General features: G+C 43.5%; 2 protein-coding genes across 4 annotated transcripts; both read left to right on the plus strand.

Moving 5' to 3' along the window:
• The first annotated feature begins 290 nt into the window (after nt 1-290).
• On the plus strand, nt 291-6,126 carry praf2 (PRA1 domain family, member 2). The gene is made up of 3 exons (XM_034539854.1): nt 291-506; nt 1,845-2,062; nt 2,889-6,126. The coding sequence occupies exons 1-3, from the start codon at nt 328-330 to the stop codon at nt 3,026-3,028; spliced, it is 537 nt and encodes a 178-aa protein (XP_034395745.1). The 5' UTR covers nt 291-327; the 3' UTR covers nt 3,029-6,126.
• A 4,816-nt stretch (nt 6,127-10,942) lies between these two features.
• On the plus strand, nt 10,943-26,165 carry nfe2l1a (nuclear factor, erythroid 2-like 1a). 3 transcript variants are annotated; one of them, XM_034539447.1, is made up of 9 exons: nt 10,959-11,066; nt 12,870-13,115; nt 13,209-13,567; nt 13,709-13,885; nt 20,008-20,076; nt 20,583-20,729; nt 20,850-21,021; nt 21,695-22,378; nt 22,521-26,165. In XM_034539447.1, exons 3-9 carry the CDS (start codon nt 13,286-13,288, stop codon nt 23,495-23,497), a joined length of 2,508 nt encoding a protein of 835 aa, XP_034395338.1. In that variant the 5' UTR covers nt 10,959-11,066; nt 12,870-13,115; nt 13,209-13,285; the 3' UTR covers nt 23,498-26,165. The 3 variants fall into 3 exon arrangements, with proteins under 3 accessions (XP_034395339.1, XP_034395338.1, XP_034395337.1); XM_034539448.1 differs by having other exon boundaries at nt 10,943-11,066; nt 12,964-13,567; XM_034539446.1 differs by having other exon boundaries at nt 12,870-13,567.
• Nucleotides 26,166-26,394: the final 229 nt, after the last annotated feature.

Below are 26,394 nucleotides of genomic sequence, written 5' to 3' on the forward strand. Positions count from 1 at the left end.
GGTGGTATTTATTATAATTAATTGAAAAATATAATTGTATCTTTAATGGTATGTGTTATTCACTTTTATTTTGTTTCATTTGTTTATTTATTTATTATCCTTATGTATTTTTCTAAACATTTACTAATTAATTAATTCATCTATTCTTTTATTTATCTATGTTTTATCTACTTATTTTGGGCTAGTATTTAGGTGTCAGACCGATGAGACGAGGAGTTATAATAAGTTAATTAAATAATAGTGACCCCCCCACACCCCACCCTCGTTCACGCCCCCTTTTCCCCGCAGCGCATTCTGGGAAGCCGAGTTTACTACCGCCGAGGAAAGATGGCAGGCGTGCAGCCGCCACCCCTCCGGAGCCTGGATGATTTCCTCCTGGGCTCGGCCCGGTTCGCTGTGCCCGACGTGCGCGACCTGGACCGCTGGAACAACCGCATCATCAACAACCTGCTGTACTACCAGAGCAACTACCTGGTGTCGGCGCTGGGCCTCCTGGTCCTGGTGGGGTGAGTTCCATTCTACTGACGTGGTCACCCGCCCCCCGTACCCTCCATGTCTCTCTCGTAACGAACATACCGGACGTCTAGTAAACAGTGTGACGTTCTCCTCCGACGTGACACGTGAACGCATCGTTTACCGGAGAAGCGGCTGAAGGCGGCAGCAGGCTAGCCTTTGTTCCTGTAGCATATACTCCTCCGCTGCTGAGTGTCTGTTAAACAGGAGATTTTGCCACAGTAAAAGTACTCAAATAATCATTCAAATGTTTACCAAAGTAAAAACATGTAAATATACTGAAAGAACCAACGGTAAAGTTAGAAATTATGCAGAATGTCGTTTTTTCCAGAATGATATTGTTGAGTTATAAGTATTGATGCATTAATGTGTTCATCCCTTTAATGTGCCAGCTGTACTGTGTGTATGCTGCAGGGTAGTAATGATTTATTGCTATCAATAATGACACGCCATCGGTTATTTGTTGAATTATGTTCCGTGCTTGTAATCTGAACCTGCAAAGTAACTAGTAACTGCGGTTATCAAATACATGTAGTGCAGCCAAAACTTCAATATTTGCTTCTGGGGTGTAGTAGAATAGAAGTGTAAAGTAGCATTAAACTACTTACACTTCTAAAGTGTGAGCACATCCAAATTATACTTAAGTACAGTACACAAGTAAATGTACCACTGTCTTAAAACGTGCATTCTCTCTACTGAGAATATGAGAAAATTACTCTACTTCTGTCTTGATTTATTCACTCAGAAAACATTGTAAACATGAGTTTATGGTCTCAATCTCTAGTTTCAAGTATTCTTCAATACAGCATGATGTTCATTTAGTAAATTATGGTCCATTTAGAGTCAAACACACCATAAAGCAGAGTATACTTTAGGGCGAGGCTTACTGTGATTGGCAGGTTTCACTCCTCCTCAGTCCAAATATGGTCACTTTCGTTCACTGGTTGCAAAAAGCCAAGATGGCAAAAAGATGGCACCCTCGGCCGAACTCGAGGCTTTCAAAACCTCACAAGTCTTTGGTTACTCAAGTCACTCGGGACACTTGGGACTTCACTAGACTCCTGCGCGTTTGCGCAGTTTTCAGCAAGAGCATAAAGTCTTTGTATGATGCAGTTATGTACGCATAGAGCTAAAAGCTATGGAATAAGATGTACTTTAGTCCCACCGTGTGGCTCATTGATGTGATTTTACTAGTTTTTGGACACAAGCGGAACGGAAGAAGATGATATCAGGCTTCAATGCATCCTTCTATCTTTGTCTGCAACAATGTCACCCAGGTATCTCCAGCACTTCTGTGTGTTGGTAAACGTGTCTTTTTTTTTCTCCCAAAGGTATTTCCAGCCCTTCCAGCTGCTCGTGGGGGCGACGGTGGTCACCTTGTTGTTCCTGGGCTTTGTCTGGGTCGCCGAGAACCGAGCTCCCGTTCGCCGCTTCCGCAGAAACCACCCCACAATCTCCGTATTGGCCATTCTCTTGGCCAGTTACCTCTTTATGTCGGTGCTGGGAGGTGTGGCCGTGTTCCTGTTTGGGATTGCCTTCCCTGTACTGAGTAAGACATGAACACATTACATACAATACCAAAGCAGCAACGGAAGTTTACCGTTCAAACATCAATTCAGATTTCAGCAGCCCAGTTTTCAGCAGCTTTTGCTTTGCAGTTGTTTCCATCACTGCTTAGCGACCGTCATAGTAACAGCAAAGTGGAGGCGCTTTGCAATAATCAAAGAATGAAAGTAATGTTTCTTAGAGAAGAGAAACTTTCACCCAGGAGATCGCTGATCATGTCCTGTTCCAAACCAGGTCACGGTTGCCCTATTTTTACCCTACCTTTTGTTCTCTACACCGTTTTCTTCAGTAAGTTTGTCATGTGTGTCTAAACAGTTTTCTGAGACAGACAAACAGACAGACAGACAGGCAGACAGACAGGCAGACAGACACACGCACAGACATTTATTCCCTCAGTAAACATGAGTTTAAGCCTTTTTCAATACATCACGAGGTTCATTTAGTAAATTATGTTCCATTAAGAGTCAAATAGCAAGGTATCCTTTAGGGCGGGGCTACTGTGATTGACAGGCCTCTAACAGAGTCGAATGTGGCATCTCTACTTAAAATGGCTCAAATTAGGTGAGGACACTGCATGTAGCGAGTGGAAACGGACACGCCGTCCCCTTTATTGTGGAATCCGTGCTGGGGAAATACAGCGCATGATACTGAATTCATCAAGATAACAAGTAAACATTGGCATTAATATATACCTGTGACATATAAATATATCTATAAAACATCTCTAATATGAACTTGGCTCTTACTGTATTGAGGTAAATAAAGATTTGAGAAACAACCCCCCTTTGTGTCTGTCGCTCCCTCCACAGTGGTTCTGGTCCATGCATCGGTGAGGCTGCGCAGCCTGAAGAACAAGCTGGAGAACAAGCTGGAGAGCATCGGCCTGAAGAGGACACCCATGGGACTCCTGTTGGAGGCCCTGGGACAGGAACAGGAGGCCGGATCCTAGAGGGGAAAGAGGAAGAAGAGATGTCCGGCGATAGAGGGGGGATGTCTGGAAATGTCGAGACTAAATGGATGTGAGGTGGGTGGAGAACGGGAAGAGCAGAGGAAGAGATCATTATTACTAAGGAAGTAGGAAGGAAGAGTCGGGAACAAATTAACTAACCGGACACCTGGGAAACCGACTGATGAAAAGGTTGGAAGTCATCGTGACAAACAAAAGGATAAAATCATCACTGCCGATCTGCTTTTGTACAGAAAGTACACGTCTGTGTACTGTACAGTGTTGTAGCCATACTGGCATATTCTTCTGTCTTCTAAAACAACTGCAGCTTTTACCTGGAAAATAAGTATTTTCCTCAACATCTGATTCTGTTATTCATTTAAGTAGAAAATCTGGAAATAATTCAACTTTCTCTCAGAATATTAAAACTCATTTTTTTCAGAATATTTCGTTCCCCATAATTTTGAACTTTTTTTTTATAACTTAACAGCACCTTTTAAAAAACAAATGAATTGACTAGATTTGATTTGTATTAAATCTCTCCCCTCACCCTCTTCCCACAGTGGCCTGAATACACAGCGGCCTGATTTCCTCATTCTTATTTTCTTCCTGCTACCAGGGTCTCCACACGTCTCCATACGGACAGCAGGAAAACCAAAGTGTTGGTCCTCTGCTAAAGGATGTGGTAGTTGTAGTCGTACTAATGAGCCTTTTCATGCTCTCGTCATTGCAAGTGTTTCAGGATTGTGTCACTACAATCACCCAACAGCATTTTTAATAATCAACTCGTCCCACTGGAATATCTCGCTGGAAATATCAGTAATATCGTTCAAAAAAGGTCCTTTTCAGCAGAGCAGATGGAGGCGATACGGTAACCGGCAGGACCACAATCATGACACTCTTGATCCACACTGACTTCAAATTAGTTCCTTTTTGTTTCATTTAGTGACTTACTTAAATAAGATGCGGTTAGAAGAAAACGGGAGATATGAAGAACAAATCATAGTCTGAGACTCTTTTGTCGAGCATAATAGTTTGTTGGTCCAGGACCAACAGGAGGTTATGTGACGGAAACGCATGCGTCGTTACAGTTCTTTCCCCCACAGCGCTGTGTAAACAGCCCTCCATTGCTGCTCTGTCATGTGCTGGCCGTGAAGCTCCACCGGAGCAAATCCAGGACCTTGAATGTACCCTTAATTCCTTTTATGACTTAAATCCTTGTTACCATGGACAACCACTGGCCACTAGTTTGTTGGTTGCTCTGCGCACACGTCTTCTCCTCCTTGTAATTTACTCTCGGTCTTTAGCCACGCTTGCGATGTTGCTCAATGTTTCCACCAGTTGGGTCCAAACTGAAATATCTTGACAAATATTGGATAGACTGGAATTGAATTTGGTTGCAGACATGTATGGTGATCACAGATCTGATCCTCTGACTTGTCCTCCAATAACCATTCGTTCAGAGTTTTCTGATCGTCCAATGAAATATTTCAACATCTAATAGATGGACCGGTAAAAAAAAGAAGCTTTTTGCACGATCATCAGTCCGTGCTTTATGAATATACTAACATGCAAAACTACGATGGTGAACATGCAGAACAATCTAGCTAACACTGATCAGTATGTTAGCATTGTTAGCGTTCTGACGTTAACATTTAGCTCACAACCCAGTCTCCCAGAATAAGATGTTGGCATTGTTTGTTTTCTGCAAACCACGAATACGTTGATGTTCCTGACCCAAAAATGTGCTTCATATTAATATTACGGCATACCTCTATGTCAACGTGACCGCTCGTGGAGACCTTGCTGTTCTGAAACTGCATTCTTAATGAAGGCTAAGACACGGTTCGGTTTAGTAAAAGATCTTTAGTTCTGGTTTCACTTAAGACACGAACACGGGTCTTCTGAGTGACAGTCCCGTGTTTGACACGGCCAGCCATCCCAACCTCCTCCCAATGCGGATTCCCGTGGACTTTGACCAAATGTATTTGTGAAAAGTCCAATGCGAATGTTATCCAGGAGGAAAAGAAACCTTCCCTTCAAACTTTATTGACAATGCAGCTTCGTTAAATGGAAAGGTCATTTTTCTGAGACCAGGCTGAAATGCGGCCTCACAGCATTGCGGAAGACTTTTAATCTTGTTATTTATTCATTAATATTTATCCATAATACAGAGTGACTGAAGAGTCCACAATGACCACCAATAGCATCCCGATGGTTGGTTCCTTGCTTTGTAGACATGATGTAGGACAGCTATATTTTTCTTTTTGTACTACCTTGTGTTGTTTTTAAGCTAATGAACATTTAGAAGAAAGTACTATTTATGAAGGGTTTATAGCTCATGATGTTGTAGCCTAGATGGAAAGCTGAGTGAAGATATTTGACTAATTGAAAATGTATGCTATAGCTGCCTGTTGTGGGGACTATGCATTGTATTGCTTTGGTTGAACCAAACATGAAGACATGACATGTTCTATCCACCTGTAGGTGGTAACCTTTCTCTGCATTCCTGTATTCCTTCTGTATTATTATTATTTGTAATACTTGGATGTTTTCACAGACCGATTATTTTCTGTTTAATCAAAGTGTTGTTTTCTTTCTACCGTAACATGGGAAAAGCATTTATTAAGATGCATAGGATGCCGACTTTCGTTGTCACGTGTGCATTTTTCATTATTAATCATATTGCTGACAGTACAAAAAAAGGTGTTCTGGTTTCCTTATTGTGCTATATGTGCCATCGTAGTTTTCATATTTGTCCTGTACAGTTATGTTTGAGACATTTTAGACGTCGGACTCATCCAGAGCACCCTGCTTGGCCCTGTATCTCTAAACATAAGTCAGGAAACACACAGTTCTGAGCAAAAACTAATGCTTTCTGGTCTACTTGAAGGATTTGTGAATGACTAGAACGTAAACTGAAGGAGAACATTTCTGTATGACTGTACCTTTTATTGATTTATGCAGCTAATGATTCTAAGTGTTCCGTGTTGCCTTCCATTCAGCTAAATGTTTGGATTTTGAATCTCCAACACCATGTTTTGATTGTTTTGCCAAAAGCTGGTAATTACATGTATTTCCAAATAAATAAATGAAACAAGTATGCTGTACTGCAGTGTATATGTACTACCTATGTATCTAGCAGCTAGCTGGCCAAACGCAAGAACTTACTCACTCAAAATTGAAGCAACATCAAAATCTCCCAATATATATAAAATAAGTAATGTACATGAAACAGCATGTCAAATTTGACATAACTCTGTCCCTTACAAACGGCCAACCAGACAGCTAAAACAAGGATGCCATCAAAGGGAAAGCTGCAGGTGATTGACACAGCTAGCCTTAGCTAAAGATAAATTGGCATACATTTTTCTAAATGAATAAAATATATCAGATCCAAAGGTAACCCGAAATGACATCTCTGTGAACCAATTTAACGCTGAATTAACAGTTATATATTTAAGTTACCTTCCAATATTTCAATAGAAACTGACACGTTCATATTTAGCTTGTATTTTACAAAAAGACCAAGCTCGACATAATTAGTTTACTAATTACTTTTTCTTTTTTTTTAAACCATGCAAACCCATTTCCTTAAAAAATAAACAAGTAAAGGTGTTTGTTTCAGTTCAGTCAAGAGGAATGGGTATTGTGTAGTGCACTTAATCTTAGGTTACCTCTTAGACAAGATGTGCCTGATTTTGTAAATGTTACGTAGATGAAAAAATGCAGTCATTGAGATTTGCTTCACGTGGGAGTTGAAGGACAAGTCCCAATCAAAGATAACGCTGAGATTCTTTACAGTGGTGTTGGATGCCAGGGCAATGCCATCTACAGTAACCACATCACCAGATAATTGATCTCTGAGGTGTTCAGGGCCGAATAACTTCAGTTTTGTCTGAGTTTAACATCAGGAAGTTGCAGGTCATCCATGTTTTTATGTCTTTAAGACATGCTTGAAGTTTAGCGAGCTGGTTGGTCTCTTCTGGTTTGATCGATTGATATAACTGAGTATCATCTGCAAAACAATGAAAGTTTATGGAGTGTTTCCTGATAATATTGCCTAAAGGAAGCATATACTGTATAAGGTAAATAAAATTGGTCCAAGCACAGAACCTTGTGGAACTCCAGGATTAACGTTGGTGGTCATTGAGGCTTCATCGTTTACAAATACAAATTGAGATTGATCTGATAAATAGGATTTAAACAAATGCCAATCGACTGATCCAGTCTCTGTAATAGGAGGTCATGGTCGATGGTGTAGAACCAGTCTCCAGTCTCTAAATCTGAGATGCAACAAAATCTTACGTCATGATTTAAGATTTATGTCGCTGGTTAGGGGGTATATTTGGCTGGAAAAAAAAAACAATATTTCCAAAGCTGAACATTATTGCAAAATATTTTAGGACCACTGCTTGAGAGGGTTGTGGTGAGCTGGAGCTGATCTGACCCTGGGTGAGAGGGTGAGCAGGTCGCCAGTCAATCACAGGGCAGGTCTTTTTGAAAAAAAATCTATTTTGTACTTTTGTTGATAACGATATTTGTGTGTGTGTGTGTGTCAAGGAGTAAAAAGAAAAACATGGTATATTTCTGTCTACACGCTGAATATTGTTATTATTAAAACATACACTCAAACGATCATTTGTTCTCAATGGAAAAATATAGGTACTATTTCCATTTTCTGTTGCTTCACATTCCTAGTAGTAGTTCCTCAAGTGTCCCACAAGAGATCTGGTGAGGCCGCATTCTGCTTTTACGGCCCTGAACTGTGGGACAGGAAACTCCCTTACTTTTATATTTGAAAGGAGATGAAATACCCATCTTTATAATTTGGCTTTTAATGTGGGTTCACTTTACTAGTGCCGTTGTAGTGTGAGCAAACAGTTTTTGCTTTTTCTGTCACTACTGCTATCCCTTGTTATTGGTTATTTTCGTGAAATATTTATGAAATGTATAGTATAACGCTATTATTATCATTCCATCCATCCATCCATCCATTATCACCCGCTTATCCGGGGTCGGGTCGCGGTGGCAGGAGGTTCAGCAGGCCGACCCAGGCTTCCCTCTCACCCGCAACACTTTCCAGCTCATTCTGGGGGATCCCGAGGCGTTCCAAGGCCAGCCGGGAGATATAATCCCTCCAGCGTGTCCTCGGTCTTCCCCGGGCCTCCTACCAGTTGGACGTGCCCGGAAAACCTCTAATGGGAGGCGTCCAGGAGGCATCCTGACTAGATGCCCAAACCACCTCAGCTGACTCCTTTCGACACGAAGGAGCAGCGACTCGACTCCAAGCTCCCCCCTGATGTCCGAGCTCCTTACCCTATCTCTAAGGCGGAGCCCGGCCACCCTACGGAGGAAGCTCATTTTGGCCGCTTGTATCCGAGATCTCGTTCTTTCGGTCACGACCCAGAGTTCGTGACCATAGGTGAGGATTGGAATGTAGACCGACCAGTAAATGGAGAGCTTTGCCTTCCGGCTCAGCTCCCTCTTCACCAAGACGGACCGGTACAGCGCCTGTTTTACTGCTGCAGCCGCACCGATCCGCCTGTCGATCTCCCGCTCCACCTTACCATCACTCGTGAACAAGTCCCCGAGATACTTTAACTCCTTCGCTTGGGGTAGGCAGTTTGCCCCCACCTAGAGGGAGCAATCCGCCGGTTTCCGGCAGAGCACCATGGCCTCAGATTTGGAGGTGCTAACTCTCATCCCTGCCGCTTCACACTCGGCTGCAAAACGCCCCAGTGAATGCTGGAGGTCACAGTCCGAGGAGGCAAACAGGACCACATCATCCGCGAACAGCAGAGAGGCGATCCCGAGACTCCCGAACCGGATCCTCTCCGCCCCCTGGCTGCGCCTAGATATCCTGTCCATGAAGGTCACGAACAGGACCGGTGATAAAGGGCAGCCCTGGCGGAGGCCAACACCCACCGGGAACGTGTCTGACTTACTACCGAGGAGACGAACACAGCTCCTACTGCAGGCGTACAGAGACCGGATGGCCCGTGCCAACGGGTCCGGCACCCCATACTCCCGCAGCACCCCGAGGGACCCGGTCGAAAGCCTTCTCCAGGTCTACAAAGCACATGTAAACTGGTTGGGCAAACTCCCAGGATCCCTCCAGTAATCTTGCGAGGGTAAAGAGCTGGTCCACTGTTCCACAACCGGGACGGAATCCGCACTGTTCGTCTTGAATCCGAGGTTCGACAAGCGGTCGGAGCCTCCTCTCCAGCACCCTGGCATAAGCTTTTCCCGGGAGGCTGAGCAGTGTGATACCACGATAGTTCGAGCACACTCTCCGATCCCCCTTCTTGAAGATGGGAACCACCACCCCTGCCAGTCTGCCAGTCCATGGGCACTGTTCCCGACCCCCATGCGACACTGAAAAGGCGTGTCAACCAAGACAGCCCAACAATGTCCAGCGCTTTCAGCATCTCAGGGCGGATCTCATCCACCCCTGGCGCCTTGCCACCAAGGAGCTTTTTGACTACCTTAGCGACCTCTGCCAGGGATATGGGTGAAACCACCCCAAAGTCTTCCGGCGCTGCCCCCTCTCTGGGGGACATGTTGGCCTGGTTTAGGAGTTCCTCAAAGTGCTCTTTCCACCGCCCGACGATGTCCCCAGTCCCGGTCAGCAGTTCCCCCACCCCTGCTGAGAACAGCCTGGGGTAGACCCTGCTTTCCCTTCCTGAGCCGTCGGATGGTTTGCCAGAACTTCCTTGAGGCCAACCGAAAGTCCTTCTCCATGGCCTCCCCGAACTCCTCCCATGCCTGAGTTTTAGCCTCCGCGACCATCGCAGCTGCAGCCCTTCTGGCCCGCCGGTACCCGTCAGCTGCTTCAGGAGACCCCTGGGCCAGCCAGGCCCGAAAGGCCTCCTTCTTCAGTTTAACGGCTTCCCTCACCCCCGGTGTCCACCACCGGGTTCTCGGGTTGCCGCCACGACCTTCCGGCCACAGCCCTGAGCAGCCGCGTCCACAATAGGCTATGGGCTCATGAGTATCCCCACTCACACCCGGCGCCTCTCACCCTGGGCAACTCCAGAAAAGGACAAAGTCCAACCCTTCTCCAGGAGCTTGGTTCCAGAGCCCATGCTGTGCGTGGAGGTGAGCCCAACTATATCTAGCTGGTACCGCTCCACCTCCTGCACCAGCTCCGGCTCTTTCCCCGCTAGTGAGGTGACGTTCCACGTCCCTAGAGCTAGTCTATACCGCCGGTGATCGGCCCGACCAGGTCTCCTGCCTGGCCCGCCGCCCGGTCTACATAGCACCCGACCCCGATAATTCTCCCTGCGGGTGGTGGGTCCACAGGGTGACTGCTGCTCCATGGGCCCCATGGGCGAAAGCCCGGCCACCAGACGCTCGCCGACGAGCTCCCCTCCTGGGTCTGGCTCCGGGAGGGTGCCCCGGTTTCCCTTGTCCGGGCAAGGTAGCTTCAGTCCGTGGGCTGCTTATCATCAGGGTTTATTGAACCGCTCTTAGTCTGGGCTCTCCCCCGAGACCTGTTTGCCTTGGGAGACCCTACCAGGGGCTGATGCCCCGGACAACATAGCTCTCAGGATCACTGAGCTACTCAAACTCCTCCACCACATTATTATTATTATTAATAATAATTAAAAAACACCGTCCAAAACATAAATTAGTATTATTATGAATAAACAGACCGTCCAAACCCATAATAGTATTATTATTATCATTATTAATAGCATCCTTATTTTTTTTGATTATTTTACTCTCCAATTATTTACTCTTGATACTTTTGTATTTTTCTCTTTAATATGATTTGGAAAGCCAAACTGTTATGTAATGGAGATATAAACAGATCGTACATTGTTTATCATTCAAACACTCACACGGACTACGCTTAACGCACACACACAAAACGCATGCGCTTTTCTTTTTTTATGCGTGTGTTTTGTTTCCAGGGAGGAGCGCCTCTACGTCATCACCGGGTGTCGCTTTATATAGTCCCGCCCTCCCCGCAGGACCGGAGAACAGACTGAAACCGAGATAGAGCATAGCGCGCGCAGCTGAGCACTCTGAGCTGGTAAGACGCATTCATATATAAGTAATTCTTATAATATTATGAAACTGTGTTTCCCAAGTCTCTGCTAGCCTCGTGACCAAGTGTGTTTACTATCAGCAGTGCGTTTTTGTTGTTGTTGTTTTTTGTTTTCATATTTTGTCCAAACGTTGCGTGTTATTTCTGAAGTTTCCTTGTCATGAATCGGTGATCAGTATCAGGGATGAACAACATTGGGTAACCTGTTGCTCCGGCGCAGCGACATCTTGATCTCCTTCAAATTCGCACGCGGGGACATGATTCTACAACTAGAGAACATTGTATTTGCATCACAGCCAATATTAATATGTATTTTCTGCTGCTTTTACTCCACTGCAAAACAATAGAGACTATTGTACTTTCACTCCACTCCGAGCTCCAATGACAAATCTTCTTAAAAATGAATATGTTACATAAAACACAATGAGCTCATAAAATATGATGTATGGTTACTGATTATTCTAACTTAAGTTATGTTTAACTTCACCCCCTCCAACTATAACCATAACATGTGACTGACACATGAATGCAGCTGTTATAATAATAATAATAATAATCTACAACAGTACAACACACACAAAGGCCATTTTGTTTATTATGAGTACATTTACTTTGATAGTTGATAAGTACATTTTGCTCCTAATACTTAAGTTATTTGAGTAATTTCCACATTCATCACTGCTACACCACATGCAATAGCAGCCAATGAAACGGCACAATACTATAGTTTATATTCTTTTTTATATATCATTTATTCATTGTTTCCCAAGACGGAATATTGCCCTCGTCCATTAGTCCACTAAAACACACTGACGGGATTAAATACACAATGCACACGATGTGAGCAGACAAAAACAACATTAAAAAAAAAGAGTCTTTTGAACCAGCCTTGGGTACAAATATTAATCCAGACCCTAATTTCCTCTATACACACTACAAGATTATGCTTGTATATGAGTATTAGTTATTTTATCTTAGTTATATTATCTTAAGGTGGTGCTGAAAAGTTCCAGTCAGCTGTTCCACTGCGGCCTCTGTCAACAGTTCACTGTAGCAGATGGGAGGGAGGAGACAGGGAGAGGGGGTTTTCCAGGCAAACACTGGCAGTGGCAATGACATCATGCGGCTGCAGTGAGTAAACCAAGGCAGTGTGTGTCAGGCCGTTGGTTACCAAACACTTTCTAGAAGTAGGTGGAAGTTACTCAGAGAGAGAGTGGCGATACTGCCCCGTCTGTTTGCCTTATCTCCTCACACAAACTGTCAAACCTCTTAACTGCTGGCTCTTTGCTGGCCAGGCCACACTGACAATGGAAGATTACCTCTGATAACTGCAGTGCCGTTATTATTATCATTGGCACAGTGTTTTTTCTTTTTTTGAGGTGACATTTTTCTGCTGCTGCTGACAGTTCTAGTCCGGTAACTACAGTTGTTCTATTGCTCTCTTCAAAGCCACCAGACTCCATTGTCAAAAACCTAAATCCATTGTGATTTTATTCCACAGAACACAGGAGGTTTACATACAACCCCATTTCAAATAATTCACTAACCCTTTCAGTTATTTACAAACTGAGCCCAGCTAATGTTGACTCTGCTAGTGCTAGAGTTCACTTAACCTTATTGATCTGCTTATTTTTGTAATCTACGTCACTGCCTTTTTGCTAACAGCCTGGTGGGTGTTTTCCCTTTTGAAAACCCTTAAAAAAAAAAAACAGTTGGATTTATGCCTTAATGTTTGTCCCGTGCTGTCAGTCCTCTGTTCTGAAGTAAGCTGTTCTCTTTCATTATCAGGATAAAAATAACATTGCATGAAGTTTTCACTGAAGAGCAACAAGGACTTTTCGGACGAATCTGGAAAAGTTTCACTGTCAATCTTGGTTTATAGATACTTGGAACCCGATCAGTCGTAGTGAGAGAAGAATTCCGTCTTTTACACTGAGCAGCTCCAGCGGAGGAGTTGGGTGTAACCGTCTTCTCTACGGGTACATTACCAAGTCTTCCCAACCAGAGAGGGGAAGTGAATAATTTCCCAATCAGGTAATTTAGTGTACCCAAAGGTCTTTTTCTTTGGAGCCTTCTCCTTCCTCAGGGAGGTCAGCGCTCCCTGACAAATCTTCTTGGGACTTAAAGACAGTTGAGACACCCCCTTGCGGTGGTGACTGGGCTGAGCTCCAGACCCTTTGCCTGTTCTCTGACGAACAAAGACCATGCTGCACCTGAAGAAATACTTAACGGAGGGCCTCATCCAGATGGCCATCCTGCTCAGCCTGTGCGGGGTGAGGATCGACGTGGGACTGGAGCCCTATCTGCCTCCCTCGTTGCACGAGATAATCTTGGGTCCGACCTCTGTGCTGACCCAGACGCAGTTCCACAACCTCCGCAACCGCCTGGGGGACGGCCAAGACCTGCACCCCAAGAGCGTGGACCTGGACGACTTCTTTACGACGCGAAGGCTGCTGGGCTGGGTCCACTCTCTGGACAGACTACAGGTGGGGGGGGGGGGGAACATCACAATAGTCCCATTCAGATGGAATCAGAATTCGATGGTACTAGTCGTAATAACATTTACAGCCGTCTTTATTTAACAGAGGCTCTTACCAATCCCCTATCTCGTCATACCTTTTCCACAGGTCCCTCAAGCAGAACTGGAGACATGGCCGGTCCAGCGGGAGCCAGATCCTCTTCCCATAGTTTGTCCAGACCTACTGGAAAGAGCCCCTGCTGGGGTAGAAAGAGGCCGCCCTGCCCCACCTGTGGAATCCAGAGCTGGACTTGGTACCTTCCAGGAGGAGGAAGAGGATAAAGAGGTAAAGCAGTTTATTTACTCGGCTTAACAACATTTAGGATTTGTGTTTTAGCAACATTTGATAGTTAATCACTATAGGAACCGTTTACATTTTAAAGGCACATTTGAATCCAAGAAGAAGAAATATACCTTAAGGCAGAAATGGTTATGTAATGATGTTACCAGTCATAGGAGTCTTCAGAGCTCAGTTCAGGTAGGGTCGCCATGATTATATAGACCACATATCAGCAATCTCTGTTGACCCTTCTCCATGCACCGTTTGACAGGTTTCACAAGAGACCCTAAGGACGAAAGTTGTTGCCTTTCAGCTTATGAAAATTTGTTTTAATGATCTGCTTGAAACAAACGAGTTACTACAAGTTAGTTCAGAGTTAGTCTTTTTAACAAGAGCTCATGTGCAGTCCAATTCAGACCAAAACTGATTACATATATCAATATATAATAGTTTCTCCCAGAAAGTCAAAATCATTTTGTTTCCACAGCCAAAATGTAGACACTCCCAAAGTCTGTTAGGAGACCACTGACCACCCACATGCCACAGAAGTAGAAGTTCAAATATGTATTTTAAAATCATATAAATCAGTGTTGTGGGATGACAGTGCTGTTTTTTTGTTTTGGCTGAGTGTAATGCCATGTAAGATAGTGAGTCAGCCCTCGATGAGTCAGCAGGAAACCTCATCTAACCACAGCCAGGAAAATGAAGCAATACAATCCACACAGTTGAAATACAGTAGCAACACCCTGCTGGAGAGAATACACCTTTTTTAAAGAAGCACATATACAGTCTCAGAACTTTACAGTTGGTCCTTGAGTGTTCACCTCAGTAACCTGATTACTGCTGGTTGTATGCAGTAACCTACTTCCTTCAAACCTAAAGGGATAGTTATCAGTCCATTAAGTGTGCACTATATTTAGAATGTTACCTTGCAGTAAGACAGTTATACAGTCTATGTTTCCAGCCAGAGCCAACAGACTGTTTTGGAAAAAAATGTATTTTTTAACTCTTTGGTTCTAGGTTAAAATTAAAGTGTTTTTAAATTAAGTCTGTTGGCTTTGAGGAGAGCAGAGATGGATATACCGGTTTCTCTCACCGCTCTCATTGTGTCTTTTTAGTTTGCTGTTCTGAATGGTGCAATAGGAAGTTTTAAAAAAAAGGAGATATTTTTCTCAAGAGATGGTGGAAAACAAAAGAGAGCTAAATAAGAGGCCGAAAATACATTATATCCACTGCTTTAAAAGGCACCTGAAGTATCCGTTCATGTCGGAGTTTGGCTATGTTGTTAACAACATTGTTATGTTAAGCAATGAGCTTTAAAGGTGCCAGGTAGGAAGCAAGGTGGTTGTTTTCCAACTCTTCCTGTGTCTGTGCTAAAGTAGGCTGATCACATCCCGGCTCCAGATTTGTATGAAACACAGACGTGTCGTCTCATCTCACTCTCATAAACAAATGGGAAAACATGTATTCTCTAAAACTGTTTCTTTCAGTCAGTCAACATGGAGAAAGGGGAATCCGCTGAGGGATCTGCTGACCTGCCTGTCAGATCTGTCACCTCAGACACAAACATGTTGAAACACAAAATAATCTGTAGGGCACATCGTGCTCACAGGGGTGTCTAAAATAGGGCAAGGGGCCGCTCTGGCCAACGCATTCTCACCCACAACTCGCCAATAGAGGCTTGGTCGGTGAACCCGAGCTTCAAACTATGGCGCTCTCGGTACCCCGATAGCTTCAGTTTTGGACGTGTGTCAATAAACGCTCATTATCTGAATGTGGATCTGCAGCTGGTGTCATTTCCATGAAGTTTCATCACCGTTATTTATTTAGGATCACACAAAACGCACTGTGACGAAACTCTCCTAAAAGACTCCATAACTAACACACACGTATAAATAGCCCCCAGATTGGCCTGAACATGTACACGCACTGTGTGTCACAGACTCTTGTGCAGCAGTTAATCAGGGTTCCAGTATCAGAGTATGCAGGAGCTACATTCACTAAGAGGTGTGTGTGTGTGTGTGTGTGTGTGTGTGTGTACGTGTGTGTGTGTGTGTGTGTTAAGCTTAAGAGACCGTAGTTACTTGTTATGTTGTACAATATATAAAACACAGAAGTAAATATACCTCTTGTGAATTTAGACTCCGTCTCGTCCTCCTTCACAGCCTCGTTGTGTGTACTTGTGCTAATGCCGCCGCTTAAGTTTATTTATAGCCTCACGTCAGCTCTTTGCTTCTGCTGATTTCATTTGCGATTCAAAAACCATAAAAGTTGTGTTTGGTGCGTTTAGTACATTTTAGTTTTTAAATAGGTTATAGGGTAGTTATTACTTATAATGTATTGATAATATCTTCAAATGTGTCCAGTTATGGTATTATTGACAGACTGCCAATAATAAGTCAAAGTCATATCTGATAATATTTTGATATCAGACTGACGGCACTTAGTAGAAGTTGCCGCGCTTAAAAGGGAGAGATTCCATAAATTCTGTTTGTGATGGATAGAAAAATACTGTACACTTTATTTGTCTTTATTGTCTTTTTTTGTGTTTCTGTTTCCACAAAAAACAAAAGATGCAAAGACTCTGCTGCTTTGTGTAAATCTGCTCCCATGTACTGGTCACGTTATTAACCCAGGGGAAGAGCTGAGAATCAGTCTGTTACCTGAAAGTATTTGTATTTTATTTATATTTTAGAATATTTTTCTGAAGGGAAATTGATAAAAAATTGTGTTGAGAGCAGGGAGGGAAATGAGGGGGAAAAAACTAATCATTCTGGGATTTCAGTTTGTTATTGGGATTTACAGCTGAAGCTCAGTGTCATTTTACAACACACACACAGCACAGCACTTTTATTAGCTTGTGACTGACTGGCTTGTTTTGAAACCTGAACGCTGGCTATCGTGACCAGACACACATTCTCACATCCCTTCAGTTTCACAATCCCTTCTGTTTACTGCATCCACACACACACACACACACACACACACACACACACACACGCACACACACACACACACATACAAAAGAAGAAACCAGAGGCATGCATGTAAACAAATGCATGAGGTGCTAACTGGGACATACTGACAAAGTGGTGCACTCCAGTTTGCACATCTTAAAATGTGGTCGAGAGGGCTCAACATTCAGTGCCAAATTCTAGAAGTAGATACATCGTCTAAGAAGCGGAACCTGAAGATTAATGTAAGTTGCAGCTCAGCACTGTGTCAAGTTCGGCACAGCGAGGCCATCGATGACTGCAACGGGAGGGGGTCAAATTATTTAAGATGTTCATATTGATATTGTGTTATACAATAGCATTGATAGCCAATTTAAATTTATGGAAATAGTGGTGTTCAAACTATAAATTGCTTCAAAGTAATGGAATATACAATCAATTAGTGGGAAAAGTAGGCTTGGATAACAGGGGGCTAATTGCACATGACTCTTGCCACAGGTCTGGACCACGTGGAACGTTGTGTTAGTTGACCTTAATTATTTTTAAAGTACAATAACATTGGTTAGCTGATATGATTACATTTGGCTTTTTGCATTTTCTTCCCCATTGTTGTTGTTGTGTTAACGTTAGTTTGCTAACGGCATCAGCATAGCAGAAGTTAGCATAATGTTATGGCTAACGTTTGCATATAGAATGTTAGCAAATCTTTATGTTCGTACTAGTTAACTGCTGCTTAGCATTATGCTACCTTGCTTTTATAAGTGAACAGTTATAGCTAAATATTAAGGTTGTGTTCTTTACCCCGGTGTTATCGTTGGATGTCGTGTGACAGCTGACGCAATGTAATAAATACTGTATATACTCTCAATAACGATAAGCACGATAAAGCAGCAACATCATACAGTGACATGTAAAAGTTATTTATAGATGAGTAACCGATGTGCCGATGTGAGTGTCCTGAGACAGAGGATGTCATATCTGTACAGATGGTAAAGCTCTCTGAGGCAAATCTGTGAGTTGTGGGCCATCCTAAACAAAATTAATTGAATTGAACACGCCAGCGTGATTCAAACTTGGGCTCTCGACTGCACAGTGTATTGAAGTGAGGGATATGTGCACAGGCCTGGTATTTGGGTTTGTCTGTAAGCCCCCAGCCAAGTCAGGAGAATGTTGAAGCTATTCTAAGCCCGGCTGCCTGTCTCTGGGTACAACAGGAGACTTTACATTCTGTACATGGGATCTTATTACAGAGGTTAGAAAACTGGGTGGGAATCTCTGGTACTGCTCTAAACTGGTTCAAGTCCTATCTCGAGGACAGGACGTATTTTGTTGAAATTGGTAACTGTGTCTCAGACCAAATGGCTTTGACCTGTGGGGTTCCCAATTCAACATTCAATTCAGCACGTTTACACTGTTAGCACTGTTCGCACTGTTAGCTGCAAGCCTCTAGGTCAGCCAACGTTAAGAGGCAATAGAAATGCGCCAACACTCATATGTAGCACCTTTTTTAAAAGAAAGGGTGTACGATGTGTCATCCGGTCTCGCTTGCTGTCTGTGTAAAAGTGCTCATATCGATGTGCAGATTGAGCCCCCCGGTGTGTAAAGGCCCCTAAAATGACAGCGCACACTTTCATCAGTTTCTCATTCATGGTGTTGCACTCTGGCATACACACAAAAGGGGATAGCAGTTGTTTTGTGAAAAATAAAATAAAGAGAGCTTAAAAGTGACTGACTGCATCTCTCAACCCAAATTCTTCTGGGACCAATATTGGCCTTAACCAATACAGTGCTTACAGTGTTGCTGTTAAGTCAAAGGAGATATTTATCCATCCTGTCTTGTAATACCGCTTGTGCCTCGCGAGTGTGTCCTTAGTCCAACATGGGAGGACGAGGAAGTAAGGCTGGCCCGAAGGCTTGTTCATAATACATCAGTACGTCAGTGGGCGTTTTGATAATTCGCTTATTAAATTGAATCCAAATTGGCAGAAACAAGAATAGAATTGCTATTCTATTTTTGTCCTCACCAGCGGACTACTTAGCCAGGAGACGGGCCTCCAGTTAACGATTAGCTGTGGCAACTAGCATTCAGCCAGCGCCGTGAATCACAGCAGGATGACCCTGCCGGGAGTCGGCACGGCCCCCCAGTATCAAACTCCCAGCACTGGCAGAATTCCTGTTAGGACTAATGGTCTGTTTACTGCAGCTGCATCAGTCATGCTTGGAATCTGAGCTGGATGCTTCAGCAGAATTTGCAAAGCATTAGAGACGCGCACAAACACAGTGTCCTGTTACACGCAGCTTTCTAATGCATAATGTGTGTGTGTGTGTGTGTGTGTGTGTGTGCACACAGACCTACAGGTTGTCTCTGAATGTTTTCACATTCATCAAGGGGGAAATTGTATCTGTGATCTTTTTTAAATTTCGAAAGGTACACAAGTGTGGACGGAAAATTAAACTGCGAGGCATTTACGACGTACACCTTCGATATGTTGCACATCAAGTTCACTAGTTCAAGGTAGCACATTATACAGAACCCCGAGGCAACACGAGCACTGGAGCTCAAAGCAAAATTTTTGCTTGGCGATATAATGACTGCAAGAGCTGGCACACCCATTGATGGGCCAATGGACACCGCCATTCTTAAAATTTTCATTATTAAACTGATTTATAGCAGCATAATGTAAGCTGACTGAAAATGAGCTCTGATTTTATATTTACCATTAGCTAATTAGCATTTAATACTAAGCACGGCGGAGGAGGATGGGGGTGATGTCAATAGTATTGCACTTGGACAATCCGAAATGTTGACCTGATGACGTCAGAGGAAAATGTATCACCAAAGTCATTACAATTAATTATTGAGGGATACATTATTGTCTGTACCAAATTTTATGTCAATCCATTTGCTATTTTACTAGCCAACAATGTCAACCTATTGGTGGCACTAGAGGGAATGTTTGTATATCGCCAAGGTCCTCTGGATACTGTAAATATCTATTCAGATATTGAAGTCAATACCAAAGTCTTGGATCAACCGATTGACGGACTTGATCTTCCCTAGATCCATACCGCCAGCATGGCTAATGCACATGGGTATAGCTAAGGAAGTAAACCAGCTGGTCAAAACTGGCATTAAGATCCATGCAACTCAACGCTTCCTCTCTCTATTTTCAGACTTTGTTCTCCCTTCAGGAGTGTTTCAGACTGTTGGAGGAAACCTATGACGTCACAGAAGAACAACAGGTACAGCCTTTTCTTTTCTCTTCAGGCTATTCTGTTGTGTCCTTCTTGGCCTTGAACTGAACACAGCAATTTTACCCACTCAAGGCCTTTACACACCAGAGGTGTTTTTTTATGTGATTAATTTACATGTCAATATATTTCTCAAACTATTTTTCTCAACTTTAGCACCGCGAATAAAGGTATCAACAAATCACATTGTACAGAACAAACCTATTCAATACTTATACTGTAGTTTACAACAACACAGAAGCTCCTTAGTAAATTAATAACTTACCTCAAACACACGGCGAGAGGCTTCTCTGGGTCAATAGGATCCTTGTAGTAGGTCCTCTGCCTACGCAAAGCTGTTTGAACCTTTTGATTGAACATGTGTTGCAACTGTCTCAAATTTGCATGACAGCCGGTATGAATGGTTTAGATGGGAATTACTCGCAAGTAATATCAATATTATAGCATATCTGATTTTAGTGTTTTTTGGTGTGTAAAGGCCTTTACTTGTCCCTCAGTTACATGATGTTGGTGGGATAAGGGGAGATCTGGAGTGTCAACCACCAGGCAGGGAGCCCCTGTTGTCCCATATCACCCCACCTGGCAACTCTTCCTTGGACCTGGAGCTCCATTGGCAGGACCTGTTGGCTATCTTGGACCCTGAGGTGACTGGGAGAATTAAGGAAGATACATTTACATTTGGCAAAGTAGATTTAGGTTTAATAAGGAGCAAGGAAGCCAAGATGCAAACAATTGAGATAATGTTTTGTATCCTTCTTCTCCAGAACACAAATGTTGACATGATGACTTCATTTGACGAGATCCAAAATTCAAGATTAACTGAGAGCCTTCAGGGTGTTGGGTCTGAAGCTCCGCGCCAAAATTGTAACAACCATAACAGCAGCATAACAGAGGCTGAGCTGGAGGTCGTTTTAATGGAGACCCCCTTGCAGCACGGTAATTAATTTCAGGAGTGGATGTTTGTTGTAAGGTTTCATGAGCAGTATATCTACACTTAAGCAACTCCTCAAAAATGGAGCTTGACATTTGATTCTTGACCTTGGAGACAGCAGCTGGACAATAACATTCTCAACAAAATGGCCATTATTTTCTTCAGCGGATTGAGTTGTTAAAGAGATGAGGGTCAAGACAACAACTAAACCATTTTCAAGCCAATTGATTAACTCCATCTGCTGGTGTGGCTGAAAGCTGTGTAAGTAGGACCGTTTGTTGAGAATTTAAAGGAGCTTAAAAAAAAAAAAACATGTTACAACATTCAGAGTCTGGGCCAGGATAGCCTGCACATGGCTCTCACATCTGGCAGAATTTACTATTGCTCCTTAAAAGTGAAAGATACAAGAATGGGAGCATTTCGATTGCCTCTAAACGGCTCTTAACATTGCAAAGGTGACCCGGGCAAACAACAGTGAAAGTACTGACATAAGTTACAGTGTTTACCTGAGGGGGAACCGGAGGGGTGGGTACTACGCTTGCCAGACGATGCTGTCTGACAACATTTTTCATAAAACCATAACAATTTTGTTTCCGGAATGTTGACTGTACCAAAGACCCAGTTGCATATCATACAATTCTTAAAATGTTGCCAAACTTGCCTATTCTTTGTCTCTAGGTTTGTTGGGGCCTCCAAGGTACTCAGAGCAAGACCCACCCCTGCTTCCCCTCACACCCAGTGCAGAGTTGGATGACAACATTTCAGCAAGGGACACTTTGAAAAACTCTGACGTGAATCCCTCGCACAGTCTTCCAGACCACTCACATCTGTTTGCCCAAGATCCTTCAGAAGATTTCTACGTGGGACTAAATGCAGATGATAACTCTAGTACCCTCAACATAAATCTGCTAACACATGGTCTTGTGGATACCATGGAAGGCAGTCCGTGTTCACAGTATGCTCCCCATCACAACAGCCTTCCTAGCTTTGATGCTAACTTCCATTCACGTGACTTGACACCTTCCAGTTTCACCCCATCTCCTGAGGGGAATGGTATGACTCAAGACCCTCTGACATCTCTCTCCGGTTTCTTTCTGGTCGACGAAGAGGAGGGTGTCAATGATGAAGATGGTCTCCCTGGCCCACTTTGTGACCTAGAGGATGATGTCATCTTGGATGAGATGAGATTGTTGGACCTGACTCTGGATGAAGGATTCAGCCCTGAAATGGCAACCAGGCTGGAGGAGGAGGGTTTCCTTGGGAGTGAAATCAGCCGACAAGAAACTGGGAGAGATGTGGACCACTCAGGCTCCGACGTCACGATCACGGAAGATCAGGGTCAACCAAGAAGACATCAGCAAGGTAATTAAATGGGGAGTCAGTCAAACTTTTTTTGACAAAATGTGCAATTACCTTTCTTTTAGGAGCATACTAATGCTGGATTCAAGTATGTAATATAAAACTCTAGACTGTACCTTGACCTTTCCTTGTTTCCTCCTCCTAGACGACTCAGGTGAGGCAGGCTCAGACTCTGGTCTTTCTCTGGACTTCAGCCGCAGTCCTGCTTCTCCATGTGCTTCTGAGGCCTCCTCATATTCCTCTTCCTCAACCTCCTCTTCATCTTGTATGTCGGCTGTGGGAAGTCCCTTCTCTGAAGACGAGGACGAAGACACTGAGGAAGGGTTAGTTGGTTCAGATATGGAGGTGACCATAAAGCAGGAGGAGCTGGAAGAGGAGGAGTTGGGGGCAGTCGGAGGAGGGTACCCTGAAGATGTGAAGAAACCCTTCGCTCCCAACTATGGGGATCACAAGCTGTATAATGGCTTTTCTGGGCTGGAGCATATCGGCCACGATCACACATACGACCAGCCCTGGTCGTCCGCCTCCTCTCCATCCCATGGCAAGATGTCAACCAAATCCTCCTTGCAACATGACGATGCTAAGCCTTACCACCGCTCCTCTTCCAGACACATCTCCGAGACCAAAATGTGGAGCCGGGATGAACGCCGTGCTCGAGCCCGCAAGATCCCTTTCTCCATAGAAGTGATGGTTAATCTGCCAGTGGAGGAGTTTAATGACCTACTGGCCAATTACCAGCTCAGTGAGGAACAGCTTGCACTCATCAGGGACATACGACGCCGTGGTAAGAACAAAATTGCAGCCCAGAACTGCAGGAAGAGGAAACTGGACGTGCTGTACGAAATGGAAGACAATGTTACAGGTTTGAGACGTCACCATTCACGGCTGCTCCGAGAGAAACAGGAAGCCCTGAGAAACTTGCAGGAAATGAAGCGCCAACTGGGCGTGATGTACCAGGATGTCTTTTCCAGGCTGAGGGACGAGGAGGGGATGCCGTTGAACGCTATGGAGTACCTGCTTAATTTTGAGTCCGATGGCAGCGTCTCGGTAGCTTCACGCCAACAAAGGGCAGCGCTGCCACTGACGAAAACCAGCAAGAAACAGAGGGACAAGAAGAAGTGAGGAGGTGGACAAGCCAGCCATATTCTGGCTTCAGAAGCTTTGGGCATTAACAGGATTGTGGTCTGACCACACAAAAAAGCAGAAAATACTGATGCAGTGGTAGATGAAGGAACACAGGAATTCTTGATCTGGTGTCAGTGGAAGGTGCTGAAAGGTACCATGAAATCCTCACACGCCCAAATAGATATGCCCAATAGTGATGTTTTTTTATTTAAAGATATAGTGGGTTGCCCTCGATGGACTGGCGGCCTGTCCAGGGTGTCCCCTGCCTTCGCCCTATGTCAGCTGGGATAGGCTCCAGCGCCCCCGCGACCCTAATGAGGATAAGCGGTATTGAAAATGGATGGATGGATGGATATAGTGGGTGGCTGGATGAACAGGATATCAAGACAGAAAACAGAGATGGTCTTTGAAAAAGGTGGTGATCATAAGGGGTTTGATCCATTCTTCATTCTAAATCATTTCTACACTGTAAAAGGACTTGGGTTCAACTATTGTAAAACTCAAAACACCTCTGAGGTACACCTACCCTACTACATATTGGGATGAAAACATCAAACTAGGGATGACCAGTGACCAGCACTTTAAAATGTGAGTTCAATGCCGCTGCACAATGCTGCTTGAACATACTGAGCTGAACAAGACAGCCGAGGCTGGATCCTGGCTGTCTGCTGATGTCGCCCCTGGACCATTGGGAAAGGGTTGCTGGAACAAAAAAAAGGGAAGTTGTGATCATGCCCCCTTGAGCTGGCACTCAAAAGCACTTCAGCAGTCTAAAGACAGTGGGTCAAGGGGATCAACCCTGTGTATGTAGAGTTTACTAAATGAACTGTGCTATTCGCCAAAGCTTCTCCAGTCATCTACAGCAAAAGACTTCAAAATTCTACTGAGAGAGGAAATATGCCACCATGGCAATTTTTCTGGAAGTCTTGGATTAGCAGATATAAATTAAGACGGGCTTCACGTCTGGCAGTTTTCCTTGAAATTGCCCCTCTTGCCACTTGACTGACTTTGATGGTATAAAAGACAATTCACAAACAGCAAAACCTTTTTTGTCTATATAAGCTATAATTTGGTGGATGGGGCACTTGGTGCTCTGCTCTGTTTCACACCTGTGCACACCTGGCCAGAAACTAACCAGAAGATCCAATACATCCGTCTGTTCTGAATATGAGTTATTGACTGAGGAGTATGGGGGGGGCCTGCATTGATTTTTTTATTGATTTTTACATTCTAAAAGCATTATAGCAATGGGTTTTACCTGTGCTTTTTTAGTATATATTTTTACATTTTTGTATGTATTTTCAACACACCTGTGAAGCTGTAGAACTCATATTGTCTACTTAAAATAAGATGTTGGGAAGCTGTATTCCAAATGTAGCTCAAGGGAAGGCCAGCCAAATGCAAAACACAGGATTATCAAATCTTAAATACATGGGTCAACCATGTCAACCAACAGTCTCTTTTTTTTCCTTTCTATGGAAAAGGGTATTTCCTTACTTAGCTAGCTAGCAAACAATCTCCTATTTATTTAGGGACTACAGAGTGAACCTCTTTTATAGCCTTCTCACTAGGCCCCAAATGCACACACAAATGTATTTATTTATATATTTTAATTTAGGCAAGCATCTAAAACTGGGATTTACTTAATAGAGCTCAGTTTTTATTTTATTTTGCAAGGAGCTCCGCTTAATTTTAAACCTTGTTTTGCGAAACTCTGATTGGAACTAACTTAGATCCAATGGATCCTTGTTGGTGCTGCCCAACATTTTAACAACTTGCATTGAGTTTCCTCGCTGAACCGTCTCTTAACTATAACGCTCAATTGGTTGAGTCCGTCCTTTAACTTTATCCATGGAACTTGGTTATTGTTGCTCAAGCCATTTTAAGAAGGCAACTATCTTTAAAAAAGCTAAAACTCCTCAAGTGTGCTCATAGCTAGTACTTGATCACATTTAAAATGTGGAGTTTAAAGGGTTGGTGCAACAGAATTGAACTGAATCGAGGTTTAGAATAAAAAGGCGGTTTGAAATCGTTAAACTAGTTTTAAACTTTGGTGCAGCATGATTTTAATCTGGTTTAAAAGGTAATCCTTGTTGGTGCAACCCAGGCCTCACGGTTTTAAGAGTGGTAGGTCAAAATGTATGTCAAATGCCCCAAATGCATATGAATGTACCTTCAGTTGATGCTGTAAAAAAAGAGAGGACAAGTTGGGTTTCCAAGACCGGTAACTCTGGATTCACACATTTCTCAGATCTCAGATTTTTTTTAATTGTATCACATAGGGATGTCCCCCTCTGGTGGCTGTGAACATGGCTGAGTAAGACGGAGCTCCAGAGATTCTGATGACTATCAGCAGAAGGTTGACCTCTAATGTTGACCTCTTGATGCTCATACATATAATAAGTATATTTCTCAGGAATGAGGGCAGGCTGAAGAACATGTAGTCAGACCTCTGACAAACGGATTTAATTCGTAATGATGTTGAACTCTTTTCAACCAACGAGATCATGTCCTTCACATGTATGAAGACCAGTAACAACCCTCCGATCACTACCACTGATGGAACAAGCTTATATTATCCAAGAGTTTACATTTTGTGCTTGCTGCTATTCAAGGATGTGGGACCTTGTCCTCTGTAATAGAACAAAATAAAAAATTAATTGCATTTCTTTGGAGTCATTTGGTGTGTTGAGTCAGAATAGCAGATATCAAGGATACCAGATGTGGCCATTTGCCGCCGCTCATCTGATGACCAACCTGGAAAGTTGGGATATAATTGCGTGGCCGTGTTTTGGGATCAAGTGTTAATTTATTAACGTATCGGTGCATGTAAGTTAACACATGACTTGGAGCAATGGAAATATACTATGAGGTCAGAATTTATATTCGTCAAG

This window comes from Cyclopterus lumpus, chromosome 8 (assembly GCF_009769545.1).
Source record: "Cyclopterus lumpus isolate fCycLum1 chromosome 8, fCycLum1.pri, whole genome shotgun sequence".
Taxonomy (NCBI): Eukaryota; Metazoa; Chordata; class Actinopteri; order Perciformes; family Cyclopteridae; genus Cyclopterus; species Cyclopterus lumpus.

Coding starts and splice junctions, on each gene's coding strand:
- nfe2l1a (XM_034539448.1), top strand. CDS start 13,286: ATGCTGCACCTGAAGAAATACTTAACGGAGGGCCTCATCCAGATGGCC. Junction 20,077..20,582: donor ACGTCACAGAAGAACAACAG/GTACAGCCTTTT, acceptor CTTGTCCCTCAG/TTACATGATGTTGGTGGGAT. Junction 21,022..21,694: donor GGAGACCCCCTTGCAGCACG/GTAATTAATTTC, acceptor CTTTGTCTCTAG/GTTTGTTGGGGCCTCCAAGG.
- praf2 (XM_034539854.1), top strand. CDS start 328: ATGGCAGGCGTGCAGCCGCCACCCCTCCGGAGCCTGGATGATTTCCTC. Junction 507..1,844: donor GGCCTCCTGGTCCTGGTGGG/GTGAGTTCCATT, acceptor TTTCTCCCAAAG/GTATTTCCAGCCCTTCCAGC. Junction 2,063..2,888: donor GATTGCCTTCCCTGTACTGA/GTAAGACATGAA, acceptor CTCCCTCCACAG/TGGTTCTGGTCCATGCATCG.